Genomic DNA, 25,172 nt, shown 5'->3' with positions numbered 1-25,172 from the left:
CCCATTACGGCTCCTCGATTCATTTAAGGGCATATTTGACCAACGCTTTAGTTTAAATAACAATTCACACTATTAAATACTGACTTATTACCTGATAATTCTGAAGATGAGCACTTATAAAGATCTTATTCTAGCCCTACACAACACCAAACCCAACTACACCTTAATAACTATTAATAAGCAGCTACTTTAAGAGTTTATTGAGCTTATAGTGAGTTACAGAGTCCTTTTCACATCCACAAAACCAAACAAACACAAGCTGGTTCAGATCTGGGGTGTTTTCCAGACAGCAGGTTGTGGCATTATACCCTGGTCAGTTTAAGGGTGATGACTTTCATGATATTCAACATACTCTGTGAGGATAACCTGCTCTGGAATAAAGATATCTTATATGCGGTGTGTAACAGCTCAACCATACAGAATTATTTCAGATTGATCTTATATTGAACACATATTCTGTACAATGTCTTGTTTCCTCTGTCAGAGAGAATAACCGCAGACCTCTTAAACACACACTGACACTGTTTTACTGTCAACTTTCTCTCTTAAAAGTGTCAATGTGAATCATTTAGAGCAGAAATCAAGCTGAATCTTAATGTAATCAGAGGTCTTGTTAATTCCACACAGTTTCTGGAGGACAGAACAGTGCTGCTCTGATCTAGTAGTCTAGACGCCTACTGAGTGCCCTAGTTTGAACTCCAGTTTGCTCTTATCGTTCTCTAATTAATGATTTTGGGGTCATTAATATGCACACATCAGAAGTGTTTGATTAACCACAACATTTCATTACATCATTATTAATAATTAGCCTGTGTTGTGGAGATTGAACACAAGATAGTACAGTAATGGCTTAATAAAACAATCCTCAAACAAGCTTACATTATTAAACAGTGACAGATTTGCTTCTAGCGTTAGTCTTGTAGTGACAGAAACAGCAGTGTTGTCTCCTGAGGTGTAATAATGGTGTGTTTCTAACAGCTGAAGTTTAAACAATAAAGATCCTTCTCCATATCCTGCTGTTCAGGGTTTATTCATCAGTTTGCCTGGTTGTGTTCTCATACTCACGGTCTGACTATATCAAGCACTCATCCATCACACAGGAGGGTTCTCATGCTCTTTACCACGGTCAAAATAAGTGCTGTGCTGCTCTTGATTACACACCTGTCGCTCTCTGTCCTATTCAGCGCCGCCCAGTGGTCAAACACAGAATTACAGCACAACACACACACGAGCTCTACAAGTGTGCTGTTGTGTTGCTGCACTGATCATATCGTGATGTGTGACTGCAGCATTATCCTCTTATCTTCAGCATTTTCTGTACATGTTTTATTATTTGACCACACACAGATAAAGTGATCAGACTCAAGGGCTGCCGTAATAATATTTATAATATGACCTAAAATATGTGTTCATGGCGTCTCCTGGTTAAGTCAGATTTTCTGTCTTGGTCTAAATATAACTTAAGTTAGACATGTTTAGCCATGATGTCTTTAACTGTGCCAGACAAATCAGGCATTAACAGTGATCTGCCTTCATTTGTAGTGTGTGTCAGAGACAGTGGACGTGAGTAAATTATCAGGCAATGTTTATTCTGGAAATGAACCTTTAACCGCTTCCAGAATATAAAATATACACCAGATTAAGCAGAAATCACCCCAAACAGAGTCATGTATCTGCTCCTCCACATACTTGAGTGTGTGCAGTGTGTAGTTTGGATCCTCCAGTTGTTCAGAGAGCAGCTTGACTCCTGAATCTCCTGGATGATTGTAGCTCAGATCCAGCTCTCTCAGGTGTGAGGGGTTTGAAGTCAGAGCTGAAGACAGAAAACCACAGCATGTGATGATGAATGCGATGAATTCATGCGAAGAGATGAATGCGAATGCACTACACCCTTTAGAATTAGGAGATTACAGTTCGGGGAATTACTGTAAATAATTAAACAATATTTGTGTACTGTAAATATGTAAATATGAGTAAAATATCACCTGAAGTAATGTAGTCTGGCCTCTGAGAATGTGCTACATCCTTAAGAATGAGAAAATATCAGTTTGGTGAAGTGCTGTAAGTGTTTTTCACAGTGTTTTTTTTAGATTAATTTAAATATTGGACAAATCCCACCTGTAGTACGTCTGTTTATCCCCTAGAAATGTGCTACACACTTCAGAATGAGAATACTACATTGTTAAATTACTGTAAATTCATTCATTCGTTTTCTTGTCGGCTTAGTCCCTTTATTATTCCAGGGTCGCCACAGCGGAATGAACCGCCATTTTATCCTGCACATTTTTACACAGCAGATGCCCTTCCAGCCTCAACCCATCTCTGGGAAACATCCACACACACACTCATACACTACGGACAATTTAGCCTACCCAATTCACCTGTACCGCATGTGTTTGGATTGTGGGGGAAACCGGAGCACCCGGAGGAAACCCACGCGAACGCAGGGAGAACATGCAAACTCCACACAGAAACACCAACTGAGCCGAGGATCGAACCAGTGACCTTCTTGCGGTGACTGCCTACTGCGTCACTGCTTCGCCCCTTTACGGTAAATGTCTTTTCCTAACAATTGTGTGACGATGTAGGCAACACAGTGTCTAAGTGGTCAGCACTGGATGAGTTGGCGGTTCATTCCACTGTGGTGACTCCTGATGAATAAAGGGACTAAGCTGAAGGAAAATGAATGAATGAATGTGTGATGTACAGACATGAAGGGAATAATGTGTCATTTTTAATAACTGGTAACCTCACAAGTCAGTCTGGCCTCTGTAAATAAACCTTGAGTCATTGTCTTACCTGTAGTAAATCCGTCTGGCCTCTAAACATTTACTGGAACCTTCTAGAAAAACTTTTTTTTTTTGGTTCTGTCTGTGTAATTCGCAGATGCTAATTTGTAAAACTTCATTTTTAGTTAGTTTAGAACGGTTATATTACACTATGTGGATATTATATATCAGATATAATCTAATTAAAGCTATAGAATGATTATATTATATTATTTATTATTTGTTTGACACCAGTTTACAGCTTCCTTTCTCTTGTGTTTAGGTGTATATAGGGATTTTAATTCCCTGCTTTGGAAAAAAAACTGAACAAAAGGCGAACATCAGCATGCCCTGCAGGTCTGGTTTAGCTGGTCTCACAGCCTGGTAACAGCTCATTTCACTTATTTATTTATTTATTTACTTACTTACTTACTTATTTAATTTATTTATTTACTGACTTACTTACTTGCTTACTTATTTAAATAATTAATTTATTTACTTACTTATTAATTTAATTAATTAATTTATTTACTTACTTATTTAATTAATTAATTAATTAATTTACTTACTTATTAATTTAATTTATTTATTTACTTACTTATTTAATTAATTAATTAACTTACTTATTAATTTTATTTATTTATTTATTTACTTATTTAATTTATTTATTTATTTACTTATTTAATTAATTAATTAACTTACTTATTAATTTAATTTATTTATTTACTTATTTAATTTATTTATTTATTTACTTACTTACCTATTTAATTTATTTATTTATTTATTTACTTATTTATTTAATTCATTTACTTACTTATTTAATTAATTTATATATTTACTTACCTATTTAATTTATTTATTTATTTATTTATTTAATTCATTTACTTACTTATTTAATTAATTAATTAATTTATTTACTTACCTACTTACTTATTAATTTAATTTATTTACTTACGTAATTAATTAATTAATTATTTAAATAATTTACTTACTTATAATTTAATTAATTAATTATTTTACTTATTTAATTAATTTATTTATTTATTTACTTATTAATTTAATTTATTTACTTACTTATTTAATTAATTAATTAACTTATTTATTTACTTATTAATTAAATTAATTAATTTATTTACCTACTTATTTAATTAATTAATTTATTTACTTACTTATTTATTTAATTAATTAATTTATTTACTTACTTATTTATTTAATTAATTAATTTATTTACTTATTTAGTTTATTTATTTATTTACTTATTTAATTTATTTATTTATTTACTTACCTATTTAATTTATTTATTTACTTATTTATTTAATTTATTTACTTACTTATTTAATTAATTTATTTACTTATTTATTTAATTAATTAATTTCTTTATTTACTTATTTAATTTATTTATTTATTTACTTATTTTATTTATTTATTTATTTACTTACTTTTTTAATTTATTAATTTATTTACTTACTTATTTAATTAATTTATTTATTTACTTACTTATTTAATTAATTAATCAATTTATTTAATTATTAACTTACTTATTAATTTAATTCATTTATTTATTTACCTACTTATTTAATTAATTTATTTATTTACTTACTTATTTATTTAATTAATTAATTTACTTACTTATTTAGTTTATTTATTTATTTACTTATTTAATTTATTTATTTATTTACTTACCTATTTAATTTATTTATTTACTTATTTATTTAATTTATTTACTTACTTATTTAATTAATTTATTTACTTATTTATTTAATTAATTAATTTCTTTATTTACTTATTTAATTTATTTATTTATTTACTTATTTTATTTATTTATTTATTTATTTACTTACTTATTTAATTTATTAATTTATTTACTTACTTATTTAATTTATTTATTTATTTACTTACTTATTTAATTAATTAATCAATTTATTTACTTACTTATTAATTTAATTTATTTATTTACTTACTTATTTAATTAATTAATTAATTAATTAACTTACTTATTAATTTAATTTATTTATTTATTTACTTACTTGTTTATTTAATTTATTTATTTATTTATTTTTTTACTTATTTAATTTATTTATTTATTTACTTATTTAATTAATGAATTTATTTATTTACTTACTTACTTACTTATTTATTTATTCATAGCTGGACAGACACAAGAAACTATTTAAAACCAAACAAACTGCAGCTTAAAAAGTTATTAAAAGCATTTTTCATTAATTTACTCTAATGAAAGAAACACTTAACACTGGTCTTCATTTTATTTGTATTTTGTAGTCTTGATGCAATGTGAGTAGAAACAAAGTAATAGTGAAAGAAGTGCTATAGTTCGATCATTTCACCACTAAACCAACACATTTGGTAGCATCATCATCATCACAGCTGATTTAAATTCATATTGCACAGTGGATCGTATGCTTGAAGCGTTCTCCAAATGTTCCTGTTAATCTTGCTTATTTCATCTTAATCCATACAGTTGTGTTTTGGAGCTTGGTATGAACATTCACACACAATGTTTAGTTGTTTTTGATTCCTTTTCTAGACTCGCAAGGTCTCAAAACTCTCTGGATGAGAGAGCTTGTGGATTTCATAAGCTCAATTATGTGGCAACAATACAAAGTTAGGCATCAGAGCACATCAGGTCCTCAAGCAGGTAGAGCTCTTCTTCCTGAAGGATATCAATGAATCGAGCTTTTGCTTTCTTACCTTTTAAACCCACAGAGTCATAAATCTTCCTCATATTATGCTGACTGGTCACGTTAGTCTGTGTGATTTCAGAATACAGCTCTTTATGAATTATTCTCTGGTCTAGAAGTTTATCCGCAATGCTCTGCACATTGGTAACTCTTTCAATGAAAGCCAATCTGTGAGCATCAAAAAAAATCGTTTTGTCATTGTCAGAGTTCAGTTTCGGCTCTTCATGGACTTGCTTCAAGTGATCTGAATCTTGGTCTTGAAGATCCCGTGCAGACGCTTCAGAGTGACGGATGCTCACCCTATAGAACACAGATGATTATGATGAACCGGATGACTAATCTATTACACAGAAAACACTTTACAGAATACAGAAAAGATCTTACTGTCCCTGTTTGAAGTGAATCTTCTCTTTCTTATTACTGCATTGGAGAGAAATCAGAGGATAAATGATTACTGTGTGTTGTTTTCCAACAGAGATCTTTAATATCAAGGAAGAAATAAAGCCGAGGTGCAGAAACCTAAACTCTGACTCTTTTGTTTTCAGCAAGAACAGACTGCTGGCAGAATTTAAGCCCGTCTTGGTTACACTCAATTCATTCTAGAAGATCATCTGCCGGCTGACCCAGACTCCAGAGGACGGCCTGGATCTGGTCATGATCCTCTAGCAGAGTCAGCACAACGTGCACATATATGGATGTGGTCATCTTTAGTTCTGCCATCATCCAATCAGCATCTTTCTTCAGACAAAAACAAACCATCCAACACAGCAAAGACACAGAGCAGATGGTCAGGAGGGTTTCATTGATCTTCTGCTTAGTCTTTTACTTTCAACACACTGTCCCAAAGAAACCCTCAATGTCAGCGAAACACAGAGGTTCTTTAATGCGATCCCTATTAGCCAGATTTAGTTCAAAATGGCAGCATTTCTGTCTGTTCTATGATTTAAATTGAAGCGAGTCCACCAAAATGACATTTTGAGCAGAAATTGAGGCATTCTACAAGGTAAAACTATTTTTAAGGCAGCATTTATTTCATGAAAACATCTGTTTTTACTGTTTTACCTCAGTGTCTCCAGTTGACAGTCTGGACTCTTCAGTCCATCAGAGAGAAGCTTCTTCACTCCTGAATCCTGCAGGTCATTGTTACTCAGCTCCAGCTCTCTCAGGGCACAGATTGAGGATTGTAGAGCTGAACACAACCCCTCAAACGCATCAGGAGTGAGATTACACATGACCTGAGAAAGATCTGAGAAAGAAGAACACAGATTTGTGACGACTCCAGGATTCTGGATGTGGCAGATCCTGATTGGGTGGCTGCTTGCTCACTAATTGGTTCAAAGCATGTAAATAAGAGTGATGTGTTAGCTTCTAGAGGACGCTGTGGCTGCTTGTACGTCCTCGTGTCAAGACCTTCTCGTTCATTCTGTAACCCTGTGATTCCGTTTTGCATTATTTATATCATGTAAAGTTAGTTGTCATTATATCTTAAAATGTAATTTTATTCACAGCTACTCAGCTAACATGAAAACGACTGATTTATTTCCTAGTTCCTCTGAAAGATGTTTCTGCTGCTACACACGAGTTAGGCAAGCTCTCGTGTATTTTAACTCAACACGTTACACGACGTCTTTCACATATATCTGGAATATGCCTGTGTAAGTAACATGAATCGCTCACATATCTTTTTTTTCTGCTGGTGAAGTGTGTGTGTGTGTGTGTTTACAGCTGTTTGACTGATAAATATGAATTTGTAGCTAACCCGTTAGCGATGGCAAACATCATTTCCCATTGTTTACATCTTTACCACAACACACCGTTGAGGCTAGACACTGTGCATGTCATAATCAATTTTAACAAATAAAAACTCAGAGTTCACAGCGTTTGCTTGTAGTTGCGCCATCTTTGAGGAGATTTTAACCGAATCCAGCACTGATCTGGGAGAGATCCCTGCTGAAAAATCTAGCTTAAACCAGCCTAGGCTGGTTAGCTAGTTTTAACTGGTCGGCCAGGCTGGTTTTAGAGGGGTTTTGGCCACTTCCAGGCTGGTTTCCAGCCATTTCCAGCCTGGTCTTAGCTGGTCAGGCTGGGAGATGACCAGCTAAAACCAGCTTGACCTGCCTAGCCAAGCTGGGAGTCCAGCCAAAACCAGCTATATCCAGCCTAAACCAGGCTGGTCAAGCTAGTTTTAGCTGGATTTGGCTGGTCATTTTCCAGCCTGACCAGCCGAAATAGCCAAAAGCCCTCTAAAACCAGGCTGGTTGACCAGCTAAAACCAGCCAAACAGCCTAGGCTGGTTTAAGCTGGATTTTTCAGCAGGGATCCTGGAGCTGTTTTGTCAATAGTATGTAGTTTATAGTTCTCTGGAACATAATTAATAGTCAACTGTAAGCACTTCTGTGTTTGGGTCGTGTCATTTGGAAGCCCAAATACAGAAACAGTCGAAGCTCTGTGGAAACAGCAGGACGGCATTTCTCCCTCTGGTGTAACGTTACAGCGCCTCTGGCCACGCCCCTTACCTGTGACTTTTGTGATCTCACAGGGAGCGGGAGTATTTTTTGTAGTCCCCAAAATTCGTTCATTGTAGGCTTTGCTAAGCTAACTCTGTAAAAACCGAGGTCTCCCTTTGCATTGAACTTTGAGCATTTTACACTCAGAGATGCCGCTTATGTTCACACAGCTACATTACACATCAACTACAGTTTAAAATATGATAGTGTAGTGGACCACCCCTTTAAGTTCTTTATCTTCTTCATTTATCCCAAGACATTTGTTTGTTGGCTTGATTTGTTGTTCAATAGTTCTATGTATAATAAATCAGTTGTATATCTCGTTTTTTTTAAATTAAATTAACTAATTGTAACTATATATACATCTTTTTAATAGTTTAACAATACCCTTTGTTCTAAAAAACACAAACCGAAAACAATAAATCATATTTGTACTGTTTAAAAATACACTTGTTTCTCTTTTTAGAATATTTCGTTATAAAATCGTTTAATAGTATTATTACATTAATACTTTAAAAACATTTTGTTTTGTCAAAAACATTAATTTTAACTAATTGTAACTCTATATACATCTTTTAAATAGTTTAACAACACCTTTTGTTCTAAAAACAATCAAACCGAAAAACACTAAATCGTATTGGTAGCCTACTGTTTTGAAATTGAAATTTTTGAAAACACTTGAAATTGTTTAAGTCTTAAAATACTTGGTACATTTTTACCTTAGCGATCGTTGTTTCAATATCTTAACAAAATTATTTATCTTAATAAAATAAGACTGCCTTTTTTAAATGTGATATTAACAGATTAAACATATCCGACACCAAAAACGTTATGGCATCGTGCACATATTTATACCGTCATCTACATCTTCAATATTTGTATGAGGGTAATCAATCAATCATTTTGACACATGGTGCCCATAAGCCTCTCTAGGGTGCCCTCATGTGGTTCCTTTGGGGTACTGCAGACATACAATTTAGACAGGAAGTGGCATAACACAGCAGATGCTGTGGGTGGGTGTTTTATGCTCTTAATATATCAATATTAACGTAAGAAAGTAGCGATTTCACACATTTAGTTTATAATTCGGTTGTATTATCATTGAGCATTCAGTGTGACTTGTGACATGTAGTTTTGTAAGTTAAATGGCTTTTTATGAAGGTCTACTGGATTGTGCTCTTAAGCATGGCCATGCGGTTGATTTGATTTTCTATTTTATTTAGATGTTGTATGTCTGCAGCAAGCAATGCACCTAAAAGGGCCGTGTTGTGTATTATTTCAGGCATGTCTCTATGTTCATTTGTTAATTGTGACTGTTGTGTTTCAGAATGTGACAGCATGGGATTTCACTGACTTCGAAGACATGGACATCTGTAGTCTAGTTATTCGCCTAGTTTTTTATTTATTTTATTTATTTATACAGGGACAATGTACAACATGACATGTTGTGCCAGAGTTAGCTATAAAGCTAATTTACATCAGTAAATTTGTAAAGTTATTCGCCTAGTTATTAGTCTAGTTATCCGCTTTCATCTAAGAGTTTCCTGTAACTTTACCTGCAGTTCGGCAGTTTCACATTCGCTCATGAACATTTCATTCATGCCCCCGTGACAATCTTGTGGGAAAATCTGGTTTAAAGTCCTACATGAAGGTAATAGTTTGATTGCTGCAACTCTACCCTGGTTAAGAAGCTGTGCAATAAATGTTGTGACAATACGTCTGACTCAGAAACCATTGCCTGGACAGGGTTTAACATGAAAGACTTGTTTGACTGATTTATTGTGAATCAAATGATGAGATTTGTAAAGTGAGACAGAGAATTAAACATTACCTTGCTTCTGTGCAATCTGCAGCTCGTCAGCCAATTCATTACGGTATATTTTCCTCAGGGTGTCCACTGTGATCATCACAGCTCTTTCTGGTCCAAAACAGGACACCATCTTCTCCACGGTCTTCCTCCTGTCTGCATTCCTCATTTCAGCATTTGAAATATCCCTGCGGTTTTTCATTAAACACCACAGAAACTCCTTCAGTTCAGATTCTCTCAGTTCATCCAGTGCGTACTCGAGCAGCTCTTCATCATTTAACCTGCTTCTACTGTTCACAGCTACAGGACAAGAGCAACAACATCTGAATTACTTTCACGTTTACCATATGGACCTAAGCATTGATTCGACAGCACTACCTACTGCGCCACCATGCATATTTATATTTGTTTTATTAAAAACAAGCTGTCCACCTGTCAGGTTTCAGACCATATAGGGCGCAGCATGCGTGTTTGGATATAGCTCAGTTGTTTGAGCACACTTCATTATTATTGTTCATTTCTTCGCTTGCTGGAGATTAGAACTGAATTTAGAAACAGTTTTGACACAAATCTTTGTGCTTAATACACCAAATTATTCATGTAGGCTGGTGGATGTCTGTGCGTACAACACGTTTCCCTATCCACGAGAGAGAAAGTGAAAGTAAAGAATGAGGAGGCTCATCTCTCATTCTCGTGCTGTAGATGCTCTGCTTAACTGTAAGCTGCGTCCCAAATCGCTTACTTATGCACTATTATACGGCATTTTGTAGTATAAATAGTGTAAGTAGTGCGTTCACATTGAAAACTCTAAGAATAATAAGTGCACTTTAATTACCCGGATGCTGCACTCATTCAGCCGCTAAAATGAAGTGTGTAATGATGGACACTTCACACACTCAACGACCGCAGGTTTGCTTACGTAGCGGAAGGGGCGGAGCTATCGGGCGCACATGTTGAATAACTTTATTTATTTTGGATGGTGAAAGCAAAATTCTCCTACGAGAGTGATTATAGCGCCTCCCGATGGTGAATGCGGCAACACTCACGGCAGGTATTATTTGATAATTCGGTCGTTTATTTCACTGATTTGGCGACGGTCAAACGCCATGAGGGAAACGGTTTGAATTTCCGCTTAGTAAAAAAACATTAGTGTGCCATTTGGGGCGACACTACATATACTATCCTGTTGAGTGTGTAAGTGCACAAGTACATAGTGCATGAGTGCATGGTGTGCCATTTGGGACGCAGCTTATGTTCTCACTAAAGAAGTTTTTAGTTTTTACACTTACAAAGTCCGTCATGTACATAGCAAATGCACTTATGGCGCGACGCAACTGACTCTTAAAGGGAATGACAGACGAGTCTCTGATTGGTTTATTCTCAAAACACATCTATAACTCATTAAGAGAATAAGCTCAACCCTGTTAGACCATGCACTTTGCACATGGATCATCAAAATAGAGCTCTAAGCCTCTAGTGTAGACTTTACATTGCAGTTCAATAAGGAACTTATGAACAGCTGCTGCAACTCTACCCTGGTGCAATAAATGTTATGTCAATACATCTGACTCAGAAACCATAGGACAGGGTTTAACATGAAAGACTTGAACTGATCAAATGTGAATCAAATGATGAGATTGGTAAAGTGAGACAGAATTAATCAATACCTTGCTTCTGTGCAATCTCCAGCTCTTCAGCCAATTGATTCTGGCTCATTTTCCTCAGGGTGTTCACTGTGATCGTCACAGCTCTTTCTGATCCAAAACATGACACCATCTTATCCACTGTATCCATGCTGTCTGCATTCTCCATTTCATCTTTTGAAATACATTTATAGTTTTTCGCTAAACACCACAGAAACTCCTTTAGTTCAGATATTAGCAGATCATCCAGTGAGTTCTTGAGCAGCTCTTCTACATTAATTCTGCTTCCCCCGTTCACAGCTGCAGGACAAGAGCAACAACATCTGAATTACTTTCACTATTAACATATAGACCTGAGCATTTGTTTACTAGTGATTAATTTAGTGTACTATAGAAATGTAACCAGTCATTTCATTTTCATAGGACAGTTATATATGGATGCATTAGTCGCATTATTTTAAAGTAGTGTAATGATTTGAAAGCCTTTTATAGGATATAATGAAATTCAATGTGACCACAATTGACTTCTCTACAGAGAGCTTACGACCTGCTAACCACGCTTCACCTTAAGAACCCGTGGTGCAACTGAAGTAAGATTAAGTTTAGTTACAGACTAGCTAGTCATTATAAGCCTCTAGTGTTGACTTTACATTGCAGTTTAAGAAGGAACTTATGAACAGCTGCTTGAACTCTACTCTAGTTAAGAAGCTGTGCAATAAATGACAATACATCTGACTCAAAAACCATTCCCTGAACAGGGTTTAACATGAAAGACTTGAACTGATCAAATGTGAATTAAATTGTCACATATGTAAAGTTTGACAGGGAATTCAACAATACCTTGCTTCAGTGTCTTCTCCAGCTGATCAGCCCAGTCATTCTGCTTTATTTTCCTCAGGATGTCCACTGTGATCTTCACAGCTCCTTTTGGTCCAAAACATGACACCATCTTCTCCACCATCTTCAACCGGTCTGCATTCTCCATTTTAGCTTTTGAGTTGTCTCCTTGGTCATTTGATAAACACCACAGAAACTCGTTTAGTCCAGCTACTTCCAGTTTATCCAGTGAGTTCTTGAGCAGTTCTTCAACATTCGCCATCGTGCTTCACTCGTTTACAGCTACAGGACAAGAGCAACAACATCTGAATTAGTTTCACTATTAACATGTAGACCTAAGTGTTTATTTACTATTTGAATGCTGAATTTAACCTGAAATGAAGGAGATTTTGAACATTGATTGTCACTATTTTAAGTTGTACTTATTTATCAGGAATAATGTAGATGTTTCTGTAGGCATGGGAGGATAACTGGTCTCAATGTTTACTGTGGTTTGGAAATGTCGAGGTTTTGATACCGCTAAAATGTTCTGTTATACCATTCCTAAGGTATTTGTAATGGGTTTTTTATGTGTAGTAAAGAAATCTGTTCTTGAAGCTAATGAAGAGAGCAGAAGTCAGTGATTTATTTCAGTTATTTATCCTGACATGTTTACTGCTCCAAAATATTACAAATGCTTCCTAAAATAAAATGTATTTTGTTCAATGGGGGCAATTTTTTATTTATTTTTTACCCAGACATTTAAAAAGACCATATTTTACAGCAGTGATTTACATTCTTTATAAAGCAGATATTTTTACCCAATATTTATCATAATGTCAGAAACTTACACCAGCCCATGCCTAGTGTCTTGATCCTCTACTTAACTGGAGTCTTGAGCAGAAGCTCTGTACCATCTCTTCCTGTATCATCACGCAGGAGTGTTTTTAGATGTTCAACAGGTTAAACCACAACCATTTCAGAAAACTAATAAAACCAGTTTTAGGAAAGATTTCAGATGACAGGTGACACTGATGGAGAATCACACACATCTGTCCTCTGTTAAAAGACCCTGACAAACTACATTCTGAGTACACATGCCCACCACCACCCCCACCAGTGTTGGGGAGTACCCAGGTGAAAAAATATATATAATTAAATGCAACTAAAATACACTTAAATACCCGCAAACACATTTTTAGTACATTGTTATTTTGTGTGTTAAATAAAAGTTTGATGGTTTTACACTATAAATATACTAATTAAAAGTATGTTTATACTTCAGTAGGACTTTAGTACACTTGACAAAAGTATACTAAATACCAGTAATAGTTAAATAAATGTTTAGTGTACTACAATAAAGTACACTACAGAAAAAACAGTTTTATTAGTGTGTTTTTCAAAAGTGTGCTTTAAATGCTTTAAACATGAGTTGATTTTTAGTACACTGTTTACATACTAATCCTAAGTTTAAAATAAGTTAATATATAAAACATCTATTAGTAATGTATTATAGTAGAAGGACATTTTCCCAAAACTTGTACTTAAGTACACTTAATATGAATGCAATATTATCACTAACACTGAAATAGATTTTGAGTGTGGTAATTTTAGGTTTATATTAAATTGACTTTATTAAAAATCTATCAGTAATGTATTGTAGTAGAAGTACATTTTCCCAAAATATCTTTACATTTTATATATGTGCTGTAATGTTGCATCTTATTTATATTTTTGTGTTCTCAGGTTTTGCTTAGTTTTTGTTCTTCCCATAAGGTATTTTTTGGACTTGTGGTTTATTGCACAGAAAGATTAAAGTGTTTTGATGAAGCAATTTGTATTATTCTTTAAATTAGTCATGTATATATTTAAATGTTTTAAATTAGGGTTCAAGTGTATTTCTAGTTGTAACTAAATATATATTTTTAAAATACATATATAGTATGTTAAAAGCACATTTTAATTCAATTTCAGGGTGTCTCAAAATAGCACAGTTGAGTGCACTTAGATGGTATTAAGCTTATCTTAACATACTTAATACTATCTTTTAGTACATTAAGTACAGAATAAGTGTGTGGAAATAGAGCACTTTTAGTACAGTACTGAAAAGTGTACTAAGTATACTTAAATAAAGTGCATTTTAGTGCACTTTTCTTTTTTTTTTTTACCTGGGTAACTAGTTACATGTAACGGCGTTACATCATTTAATTACAGAATAAAAGAACAGTAGTTCATTACAGTGGCTGAGAAAAAATGTGTGGCTGAAAATGTTAAAGATTACAAATGGGGTTACATCTAAATATATTAAGTAATATTCATCTGCTGCTTTGCCTGTTTTGGATAAGCATGATGCCTTCTGCAAGGTATATTTAATGTACTTTATTGGTTCCTTTTTTCTGACAGTGTTGTACAATGAATGCAAAAAGAAGTAGTGTTGGGGTTCTCAAACTTGGACTCGAACAAACTTGGACTTCCGAGTCCGTGTCTGGGATTGAGTCCAGTTTTGATTGGACTTGTGCTCTGACATATTGGACTCTGAAATATCATGCATACAGTCGAGTTCTCATCATCCCCAACACAAATAAAAGAGATAACAAAAATTAAATATAACAGCATGAAATAATGAGAATTGAACTCTCTGGCTGCCAGCATTTATTTTCACCAGTGCACCACACCGGCAGGCAGCAGCAGCATGTCTTTTCCTTTAACATGTAACCACAAATAGCTTTATCACACTAAGCGTGGCCAAGTCTAGGACAATGTCTTCAAAATCAGCAATAACTTGTCTTCTATGTAAGAGCTTATTTTTGTAGGGACGATGTTTATAGATACTGTAGATATTAGCCGCGTTTCCACTATCGCGCCTAAAGCGAGCGAGCCAGGGCGAGCCAAGGCCAGTGGGGTTTCCACTGTCACTTCCGGGGCCTAATCGGGCCAAAGCGGGGCTTTCTTGGGGCCAGCGGCCGGCCTTTTTGGCCCGCCGAATACCTTGGGCCAAGGAGGGCCAGCTGGGGCTTCGGGGCGGAGTGAAAGGAGAGGCGGGCAGTTTTCTGATCGCACATGAGTACATGCGCCAAACAAATAAAGAAATAAGGGAAAGAAAACATCTAGCCTTATAGTCTGGGGTCTTTTTGCGTATGATCGCCCTTATGTTCCCCTTTTAAATGTAAGGCTGCTGCATAAAATAATAAAGTAGTTTTAATTTATAGTGACGTTCTTTGCTGCGTCCTCCTTTATGTTTAAATAACGCATAATAATCTTTACACCATATTAAAAACACAGCAGACAGTAAAGGTTTTCGAGAGTTTTTGTCAAGTTTAAAATGTTTGTTTGTTTGTGCACGTTTAGATGCCTGTATGTGTGTGTGAGACCGGGCAAGAGCGCTCCTTCACAGCTCTAGCCGCGAGCGGCTTTTTTCTTTATTTATTTTGGAGATAATACACATATAAATACAACAGAAAGACATAAACTTAACAAAATACGTGCCCACTTTCGTAGACTTTAAACAATATATTGTCATATCTTAATAAAATAGCCTAAGGTATATTGAAATATAATTTAAAGAATTACAAATACCGGATATATATAAAATCACATTAAATAAATTAACCAATATAAAATAAACAAAAGCTAACTATAACAATGTAGGTAGCCTATATACAATACATAAATCAAACCGTTTTAAAGCCACATATAGCCTTTCATTTTGCAAAGACCTGTCTGACAAAAAAAAGATTTTCGATATTTTCTAAAAACAATAAACACCGGAGAAGGTTTGAAATATTTATATAAGTAAATATTTATATAAGTAAATATTTATAAAGTATTTAAATACGATGATATTAATCAAATCGCGCAAACAGAGCATTATTTGGGTGAGTGAAAGCAGAATCTCCTATACCTTTTTTCTGTCACTCAGTCCTGCGCAGCGCTCGCTGCTTTAAACGCATATGGGGGAAAGTCCAAACACAAAATGTGTTCTATATCCTCAAACAACTGTTTATGTTTTTATTTGACGTGGTTAAATTTATAAATGAAACTTTAAATGAGGAGTTTTAGTGAATAGCTGCCGAGCGCAACAAATGGCTATATTTTATTAGGCTACTCGCTCTTGTGCTGAAAACTTAACACGACTTCTATCAAAACGAGGATGTTAAAAATACATGCCATATCGAGTTATAAAGGAGAATTTCTGTGGCTTTATATTATGGATGTGTGCGCTCTCTGTGTTGGGTCCCTGCGTTAGTGGCGAGAGCACTCCATGCACAATGCAGTCGGTCGGCGAGTAAACAAATGTAATGAATGGAAATACACAGGTCTGTGCGTATAGACATTTCATGTACTGCTGTACAGTAACGTGTCGTTTGTTTGTTTCGGTTGTCTTCATTTTAATGGTTTCGTTTCGTGATGATTCTATGGTGTGCTTTATCTGCCTGATTCCCGCTGAAGTGGGCGGGTTGTGTGACGTTTGATTCGGGGACGTTCTGTGGGCGGTGTTTGCGTGACGCGCTGTGAGCTTTAGCCCGACAGTGGAAACGCGACATGATTTCAGCCTCATTTCTCAACCTCCCGGGCTATTGGCCCGCCCCGGCCTGATTAAAGCCCTGGCTCGCACTGGCCCGATAGTGGAAATGCGTCTACTGTGTTGCTGTTTTTATTGGTGTCAATATATGCCTAAACAACTACCAGATTCAAAGTTTTACACTTGTCTCTGAGCCAGTGAAAGATGCTTTCAGTGCTTGATTTAGGCCAGGGCTTCTCAAATCTGGACTCCATAATATTCAAAGTTTTCCGGTGTGACGGTGTTGTCATGACATCCAGTGATCATACGAGGCTTCACGTGATCGAGTGGGATAATCGTCATGTTCAAGACACCAGTCTGAGATGATTGAGCTTTATGACATGCTGCGTTATCCTGCTGGAAGTAGCCATCAGAAGATGGAGACACTGTGCTCATAAAGGGATGGACATGGTCAGCAGCAATACTCAGGTAGGCTGTGGCGTTGACACCATGCTCAAGTGATACTAATTGATCAAAGTGTGTCAAGAAAATCTTCCCCTGTAATGTGAAGTGAAGCTGACGACTTGGGTGTGGATCCAAACGCAGGTTTAGCAGAATGGTCAGGCAAGCAAACAGATGTAAACAAGGCAAATCCAGATTTGGCGAGTGGTCAGAAGGCAGGCAGCAGACAGAGTAAAACAAACAAAGCAAAGCAAGATTTAAAAAACACAGAATGTAAGGCAAGGAGAACGCATGGCACTGTGAAAACCAAGCAGGGGGCCTTCGACCAGCTTAGCTGCCCAGGCAAGTGCGTTCGTTTCCCGCAAGTCGTTGGGTGTGCACCCTGGCACATTGAGAACCAAGCAGGGGGCCTTCGACCAACTTGGCTGCCCAGGCAAGTGCGTTTATTTCCAGAGAGCTGTTGCCTGTACATCCTGGCACATTGAGAACCAAGCAGAGGGTCTTCGACCAGCTTGGCTGCCCAGGCAACTGCATTAGTTTCTCATGAGCCGTTGGCTGTGCATTCTGGCATGGTTGAGAAGGAACCAGGGGGTCTTTAGGCAGGCTAGCTGCCCCAGCAAACGCGTCCGACCCCTGTCACTTGCCATCAACCTGTGCAAGGCAAACATGGAACTCATATTATCAGGTGGTAGAGCTGTGTCGTAAGTGCACCCCAGCCACCTCAAAAACTGAACATGGCCTTAGGTGATGGAACTGGGAAAGGCGGGTGCACCCAGCTATCTTTGAATTTGAATACACCCAGGAGATAGAATGGGGGAGAGGGTAGTGCACCAGAGCCAGGTGGGTCACCAACAGTACATTTGGCTAAGTCCATGTTCCCGGGCTTAAGTGTGGAGTGCCCGGGCACTGCTGGAGAACAGGTGCCAATCCAGGGACCCCTGCGGAGCTGGCGCTTGCCCCGCAAAGGGGCAACCAGGGGGGGTAGGGGTTGGTGGGGCTAGTAGAGTCTCTGGCGGGGTGAAACGAGCCAAGGCCAGTGGTGCGGGGTTACAGTCTGCACCCATCCATCCGCAAGGTTACACCCCGGGGGCGGGGGGTGTCTGCCCCTTTAGGAAGGGCACAAGTGTCATGATGCTAAAGTGGACACCTCTGCTGCCACCTTTTAACTGCTCCATGTGGTGTGTGGGTCTCTTCCCCCATAATCATTTGTGTTGGAGAGTCATGGCCGAATGTGCTTCAACGATTACAGCCGGCTCTCGCCGCACCTGTCAGTGGTTTACAAGGTGACAAACTCAGACGAGAAGAGGCTTTTGCTCTCGCTTGCCGCTGGACGTGTGGAAGACGCCATGCCTGGTTGTCGAAGGGTGCCGGCCCGGCTAGACAGACAACTGAAGCAGCACTCGGAGCTCTCTGCCTCGGCCCAGAAGGAGGCCATGGCAAAGCAAAGTGCCGGAAAGTGTGTAGTTGCAGTCCAATCACCCAGTGGTTCCCATAGTGTCTCGACTAGCATCGTCGGAAGAGGACCAGGAACCAAACGACCCCGAAGCCGACCCTCGCTGAAGGTTTGCTATGGAGCACATCTAGGCCCAGCTCTTAGACCTCAGCAAGCAGGTGGACAAGGTGAGGTATCCAACAATAATCCAACAATGGCTGGATCAGTTTGACCTCCAACGATTGGGAAAAATGTTCACTTTATCGTACTTCAGCTCTTCTTCTCCACAAATGTACACTCATCAAACAAACTAAATGCATTCATGATACTATTATTAGAGCTTTTGTGACTCAACACTTGCTGTGAGCTTAATAAATGACAGTAGAAAAGCTGCTCAGTTCACTGAATGAGTCTGTAATTAATCCTGTAGACACAGTATCACATCAGAATGAAGATGTCGAGTGAGTTTCAGACTCACATCGATACGATGAGGAATACAGTCTGAGAATCACCAATCACTCATAAACACACAGATCAGTAATAAATCACAGATTCAGAATGATCAGCTTTCTGTGATCGTCTTTCAGAAACACACTCGACATTAAACAGTGGACAGTAAATGATCAGAATGTCTTCAGCTCAGCAGTGAAGTGTCAGAAACACAGAGAGATGATCGACGCTTATAAGACGACACTCACTGATATTATAAAGTACAGAAAGAGCAAACTCTCACCTCAGATAATGCCTGCAGATCTCTCTGTTCCTCCGCTGAACTGTCGAGTTGAACAACAGATCTGAAAATTCTTTCACTTCTGGAAAACTTGTCTAAACCTGTTTGAGACATGAGAACATGTTTACTCTGCACCTGTAGACACGGTAATCTCTCACACGCTGCGCTGTTTAATCCGTTACAGTATACTGGATATTCAAGGTGTTTTCTTCATCCTCATCAGATCCTGATTAAACTGAATTCCTCATCCAATGCAGAAAAGCAAGAGGATCATGACCTGTATTAACAGTGATTATATTACTACTGATCAAGCTAAACTCCTGAATGCTGTAAAGCTGACACCAGCGCCTCTTCCTCAGTTGTCCTGTACTCGTGTACTGTACTCTGCTGAATGTCTGAATGAGTTCAACTGAACTCAAGCTCTTTGTTCAAGACTAGCTGTGTATTCAACAGCTTTCTCTCTCTCTCACATGCACACGCACACACACACACACACACACACACACACACACACACACACACACACACACACACACACACACACACACACACACATTATTACAACACTGTTTTTCTCATTTAACACACTTCCTCATCTTTCATCACTGCTGTCTTCTACTGCCATCTAGTGGACATTTAGCAGAGCACAAGACTATTTCAATCTGACACAAGATGGAGCTCAAACAGTCCCCATTATGGCTCCTCAATTCATTTAAGGGCATATTTGACCAACACTTTAGTTTAAATAACAATCCACACTATTAAATACTGACTTATTACCTGATAATTCTGAAGATGAGCACTTATAAAGATCTTATTCTAGTCCTACACAACACCCAAACCCAACTACACCTTAATAACTATTAATAAGCATCTACTTTAAGAGTTTATTGAGCTTATAAGCAATATTTAGTGACATTCATGGTCTGCGTTTTTTATTTTGATTACGCATGCACACCCGCACCCCTGATTATACATGTTTTTACTTCATTTCCATCTTTTATGACAGGGGAAGACAGTGGAAGTGAGTAAATTATCAGGCAATGTTTATTCTGGAAATGATCTACACCAGGGGTCACCAGACTTGTTCCTGGAGGGCCGGTGTCCTGCAGATTTTAGCTCCAACCCTGATCAAACACACCTGAACAAGCTAATCAAGCTCCAAGGCATACTTGAAACATCCAGGCAGGTGTGTTGGAGCTAAACCCTGCAGGGCACTGGAGCTCCAGGAACAGGAGATTGATGACCCCTGAACTACACCTTTAACCGCTTCCAGAATCTGAAGAAAATACACCAGTGTATCTGCTATCTGTCTCTAAGCAGAAATCACCCAAACAGAGTCATGTATCTGCTCCTCCACATACTTGAGTGTGTGCAGTGTGTAGTTTGGATCCTCCAGTTGTTCAGAGAGCAGCTTGACTCCTGAATCTCCTGGATGATTGTAGCTCAGATCCAGCTCTCTCAGGTGTGAGGGGTTTGAAGTCAGAGCTGAAGACAAAAAACCACAGCCTTAAGATTGAGAAAATATCAGTTTGGTGATGTGCTGTAAATGTTTTGTAGATTGTACGTAGATTAATGGAAATATTGGACAAATCCCACCTGTAGTAGGTCAGTTTATCCCCTAGAAATGTGCTACACACTTCAGAATGAGAACATTACATTTAGGTGAATTACTGTAAAAGCACTGTCGCCTCACAGCAAGGTCGCTGGTTCGAGTCCCTGCTGGGTCAGTTGGTGTTTCTGTGTGGAGTTTGCATGTTCTCCCCCAAGGTGGTGTCGGTTTTTTATTGAATATTTTCAGATCAGATCAATCAGAAATATTACAATACTCATAATTATTATTAACAGTTTATTTACATTAAAAACAACTGAAAAGTTGAGCTTTTTAACAACTGTACATTCAAAACAAACCCACAAATATAAAAGGCAGGCCTGGTGTAGCTGGTCTCACAGCCTGGTAACAGCCAATTTTACTTATGTATTTATTTACTTTTTAGCTGGACAGACACAGGAAACCATTTAAAACCAAACACACTGCAGCTAAAAAAGTTATCAAAAGCATTTTTCATTAATTTACTCTAATGAAACAAACACTCAACACTGGTCTTCATTTTACTTGTATTTTGTAGTCTTGATGCAATAAGCATCGTCTCCATTTTCTCACGGTAGACACATACGATATTAAAAGACAGAGTCTGAAATAATGTATTTACTGTTCAAGAAGTGTGTCGACTCATGTGAGTCATTACATTCTACAGCGATTGTAACAGTACGTCTGTAGAGACAAAATAAAAGTGAAAGAAGTGCTGTAGTTCAGTCATTCCACCACTAAACCAACACATTTGGTAGCATCGTCATCACAGCTGATTTAAATTCATATTTCACAGTGGATCATGTGCTTGAAGAGTTCTCCAAATGTTCCTATTAGTCTTACTTATTTCTTCTTGATCCACACAGTTTTGGGCACACAGTTGTGTTTTTGGAGCTTCGTATGAACATTCACACACAATGTTTTGCTGTTTCTGATTCCTTTTCTAGACTTGTAAGGTCTCACAGCCCTTTCAGGAGCTCCTGTTAAAATATCTGTGTTCTGAAGGGGAAACAATATGAGGGGCAGTAATTAATAACAGACTGTTAAATGTTATGTGCATTAATCTCTTTAAGATGACCATTTTATTATTCAAGTTAACTTCATTAATTCATTTAGTTTGCAGAAATATTACCACCAAATGAGTCTAATCTACATTTAATTGAGAAGTACACGCCCAAATAAACATTTCAGTTCAGTGTTTATAACGTTTATAATCCTTTTGAGGCCATTACATGTGCAAATCAATGCATACGACTCCCGTGCATCAAACAATTAAGCTTTAGCATATCTTAGCTGAAAAATATAGGCAGCTCTTGTTGTAACACTCGTCTTTAATCAACGGGATACACACAAAAATAAATAAAAAAACAAAACAGTTCAATTCTCTTGTCTGTGTATTCAGTTTTTATTATGGAATAAATCAATCAACCCATATTTTACAAAGTCATATACTGAATCAGACTCTTCTCATAATCATGTTCTTACAACAAACAAATACAAACGTCATTCATGAATTAACACACTACATCAACAATAACTCCCTGTGTGTGTGTGTGTGTGTGTGTGTGTGTGTGTGTAAATGTCTTTATATAGAGAAAACGGCAACAGTTCAGACAGGATATTCACCTCATTATTTCAAAATAAAGAATATAAAATAAAAGTCCATTACTCACTGATCTATTAGTGGAATAAAATAACTAATTATGAGTATGCTTAACTGCATGGCCTTGTCACACATTTAATGAATTTTGCAGCAAGCCTAGACTCAATTATGTGGCAGCGCTACACTGTTCTACAGCACAGTACAAAGTTAGGCATCAGAGCACATCAGGTCCTCAAGCAGGTAGAGCTCTTCTTCCTGAAGGATATCAATGAATCGAGCTTTTGCTTTCTTACCTTTTAAACCCACAGAGTCATAAATCTTCCTCATATTATGCTGTCTGGTCACGTTAGTCTGTGTGATTTCAGAATACAGCTCTTTATGAATTATTCTCTGGTCTAGAAGTTTATCCGCAATGCTCTGCACATTGGTAACTCTTTCAATGAAAGCCAATCTGTGAGCATCAAAAAAAATCGTTTTGTCATTGTCAGAGTTCAGTTTCGGCTCTTCATGGACTTGCTTCAAGTGATCTGAATCTTGGTCTTGAAGATCCCGTGCAGACGCTTCAGAGTCACAGATGCTCACCCTATAGAACACAGATGATCATGATGAACCGGATGACTAATCTATTACACAGAAAACGCTTTACACAATACAGAAAAGATCTTACTGTCCCTGTTTGTCCACAATCTTTTGTTTGAAGTCAATCTTCTCTTTCTTATTACAGCTGCTGCATGGGAGAGAAATTACACGATAAATTATTGATTATATTTACACACATATGATGCACAACACCCATCAACCAACAAGCAACATTTTTATAAGTTATCAATGCATTTTACACATTATATAAATTATTTACTTTAAAACACTTCAAATACATGTGTAACCCCTCCGGTCCTACACCACCCAACTCGCTCTGAGCTGGTACCACACGGTATTCCGCATGGGAGTCGGGTGCTCTACCAAGGAGGCTAAAGACCATGACCTCTAGTGTCTGTCGCTAAAGCACCTTTAGAGGTCAGAGGAGTGAGGTTTACCTGCACAGCACTCATTAGCTGGCCTCCATTACACATGCACATGGCATTACAACTCATTAGTAAATAAAGCATTTAATAAAAAAGTGGCCATGCCATAAAGAGTAAATTATCATCTACAACAGTAGCAGACATGTTGACACTTATACATGAGGGTTTCTTTAGTCTGCATGCTAATACAAGGTTTTCTTCATCCTGTAAAAACATGTATGCCACAGCACACTAACCCACATGCCACAAAAAATCTACAAGTTTTCTCCAATCAAACACGCTGGCCTCAGAGTTTCACACAAACAGAGTGCTGGCGGAAGAATCTTTTTTTAGTTTGAGTTTTTGAGTTAATAATTTGAGCTTATTAGCTGTTAAATCACAGTACATCAGGTTCAGGTCTCTGATCTTTGAAAACAATTGAAGACAGTAGTACAGCACCAAAACACACACTCCTCCTCAGAAAAACATTAGACAGATCCACAAATAGAGTGGAGGAACTATGACGTCACTTTGTAGGCTAATTGACTGCTAGCATAAAACTGGTTCCCTCGTGAAAATCCCTATAGGATTTTCCCATAGGCTTTTCGAAGATTGCGAATAATAAGCTCTGTGTTCAAACACTGTTCATTACACTTACACGTTTTGTTCAGTCGGATAATCCTCACACCAAAATACAACTTTGAGCACTTTTGAATCTTAAATGCAAACGCAAGAGTTAAAAAGCTAACATTAGGCTATAAACGGACTACAGAGCCCTCCAGACAACTTATCAAGCTTATTTCTAGAAATAATGTCCATGACAAAGAGTTAATCTCTCTGTATATTATATTATAATCCACACTATATATTATAAACTAATAAATACACACAAAAAAACATAGACCTTTGTGCCTTTTGGATAATTTTTACGTGGGAAATACATCTGTTTTGCTTTGCGGTTCTAAAAGTTTTAAAAATGTGTATAAATGTGCCTATATAGTATTATTATGAGACATATTTAAATAAGTGTATCACTCGCGCACACAGCCCGCTTAACGTTACCTTAAACAGTCGACAGAAATGAGGCGTGAGGAGAAACAAGTCTATCAAATGGCTGCAAGTTCCTGTCACGATTGTGGATCTGTCTGTTCTTCTATGATGTGTCTGCGTGTGTGTATGTGTGTGTGTGCGGTGTGGTGCGTTATGCGTTTTACGTAAATGCGTGTATGAGTGTGTGTGTTGGGTGTCTCTGTGTCTTTGTTAGAGTCGCGTTGCTGTCAGTTGTGTTTACCTTATCAGCTGGGTGGTCACGTGTACGCTGTCACCAGCCTTGCCGTGCGCAGCACCGCTCAGTTGTAATCAGTGGACCACAGGTGCAGCGCATTACCGCGCCTATATATGTTCAGCGTTTCTGTCTCACAGTGTCAGTTCGTTTTCTTCACGTCTGTTTGTCTGTGTCCTGTCAGGTTCCGGTCGCTGAGTTCTGGTCGTGTGTCGCGAGGAGAGCTCTGTGTTTGGACTCTTGTACCTTTCTGTTGGCGGCTCTCTGATCTTGTTCTTCAGTGCTCCCTGTTCGATTTACATTTCCTGCTGCTCGCTTGACTCACTC

The 25,172-nt window shown here is 37.3% G+C and overlaps 3 protein-coding genes across 6 annotated transcripts in view; 1 reads left to right on the top strand and 2 right to left on the bottom strand.

Annotated features, from left to right (window-relative positions):
• LOC148682569 (uncharacterized) overlaps positions 1–25,172 on the top strand; it is a 1,090,975-nt gene that overhangs the window by 568,839 nt on the left and 496,964 nt on the right. The gene's annotated exons all lie outside the window — the stretch shown is intronic.
• LOC110437810 (uncharacterized) lies at positions 5,014–19,410 on the bottom strand. 2 transcript variants are annotated; one of them, XR_015484104.1, is made up of 7 exons: positions 19,369–19,410; positions 12,265–12,543; positions 11,449–11,724; positions 9,806–10,081; positions 6,530–6,713; positions 5,852–6,205; positions 5,014–5,767 (listed from the first exon to the last, which is right to left on the bottom strand). XR_015484104.1 is itself a non-coding variant. In XM_087250077.1 (7 exons), exons 2-7 carry the CDS (start codon positions 12,521–12,523, stop codon positions 5,392–5,394), a joined length of 1,407 nt encoding a protein of 468 aa, XP_087106203.1. In that variant the 5' UTR covers positions 12,524–12,543; positions 19,369–19,410; the 3' UTR covers positions 5,014–5,391. The 2 variants fall into 2 exon arrangements, 1 of the variants encoding a protein (XP_087106203.1); XM_087250077.1 differs by having other exon boundaries at positions 5,852–5,887.
• Positions 22,333–25,172, bottom strand: part of LOC799502 (protein NLRC3) — a 93,240-nt gene continuing 90,400 nt past the window's right edge. The window contains exons 5-6 of one of the 2 annotated variants that reach the window (XM_087249855.1): positions 23,227–23,286; positions 22,333–23,142 (exon numbers count right to left, since the gene is read on the bottom strand). In XM_087249855.1, coding sequence (XP_087105981.1) covers positions 22,767–23,142; positions 23,227–23,286 — 436 coding nt within the window. In that variant the 3' untranslated portion in view covers positions 22,333–22,766. The remainder of the gene's footprint in view (positions 23,143–23,226; positions 23,287–25,172) is intronic. The other variant, XM_087249856.1, reaches the window with a different exon arrangement.

Source organism: Danio rerio, chromosome 4, assembly GCF_052040795.2.
Source record: "Danio rerio strain M-AB ecotype USA chromosome 4, GRCz13ab, whole genome shotgun sequence".
Classification (NCBI taxonomy): Eukaryota; Metazoa; Chordata; class Actinopteri; order Cypriniformes; family Danionidae; genus Danio; species Danio rerio.
Note: the sequence above shows the minus strand (reverse complement) of the source record. Positions and strands in the feature narration are given on the sequence as shown.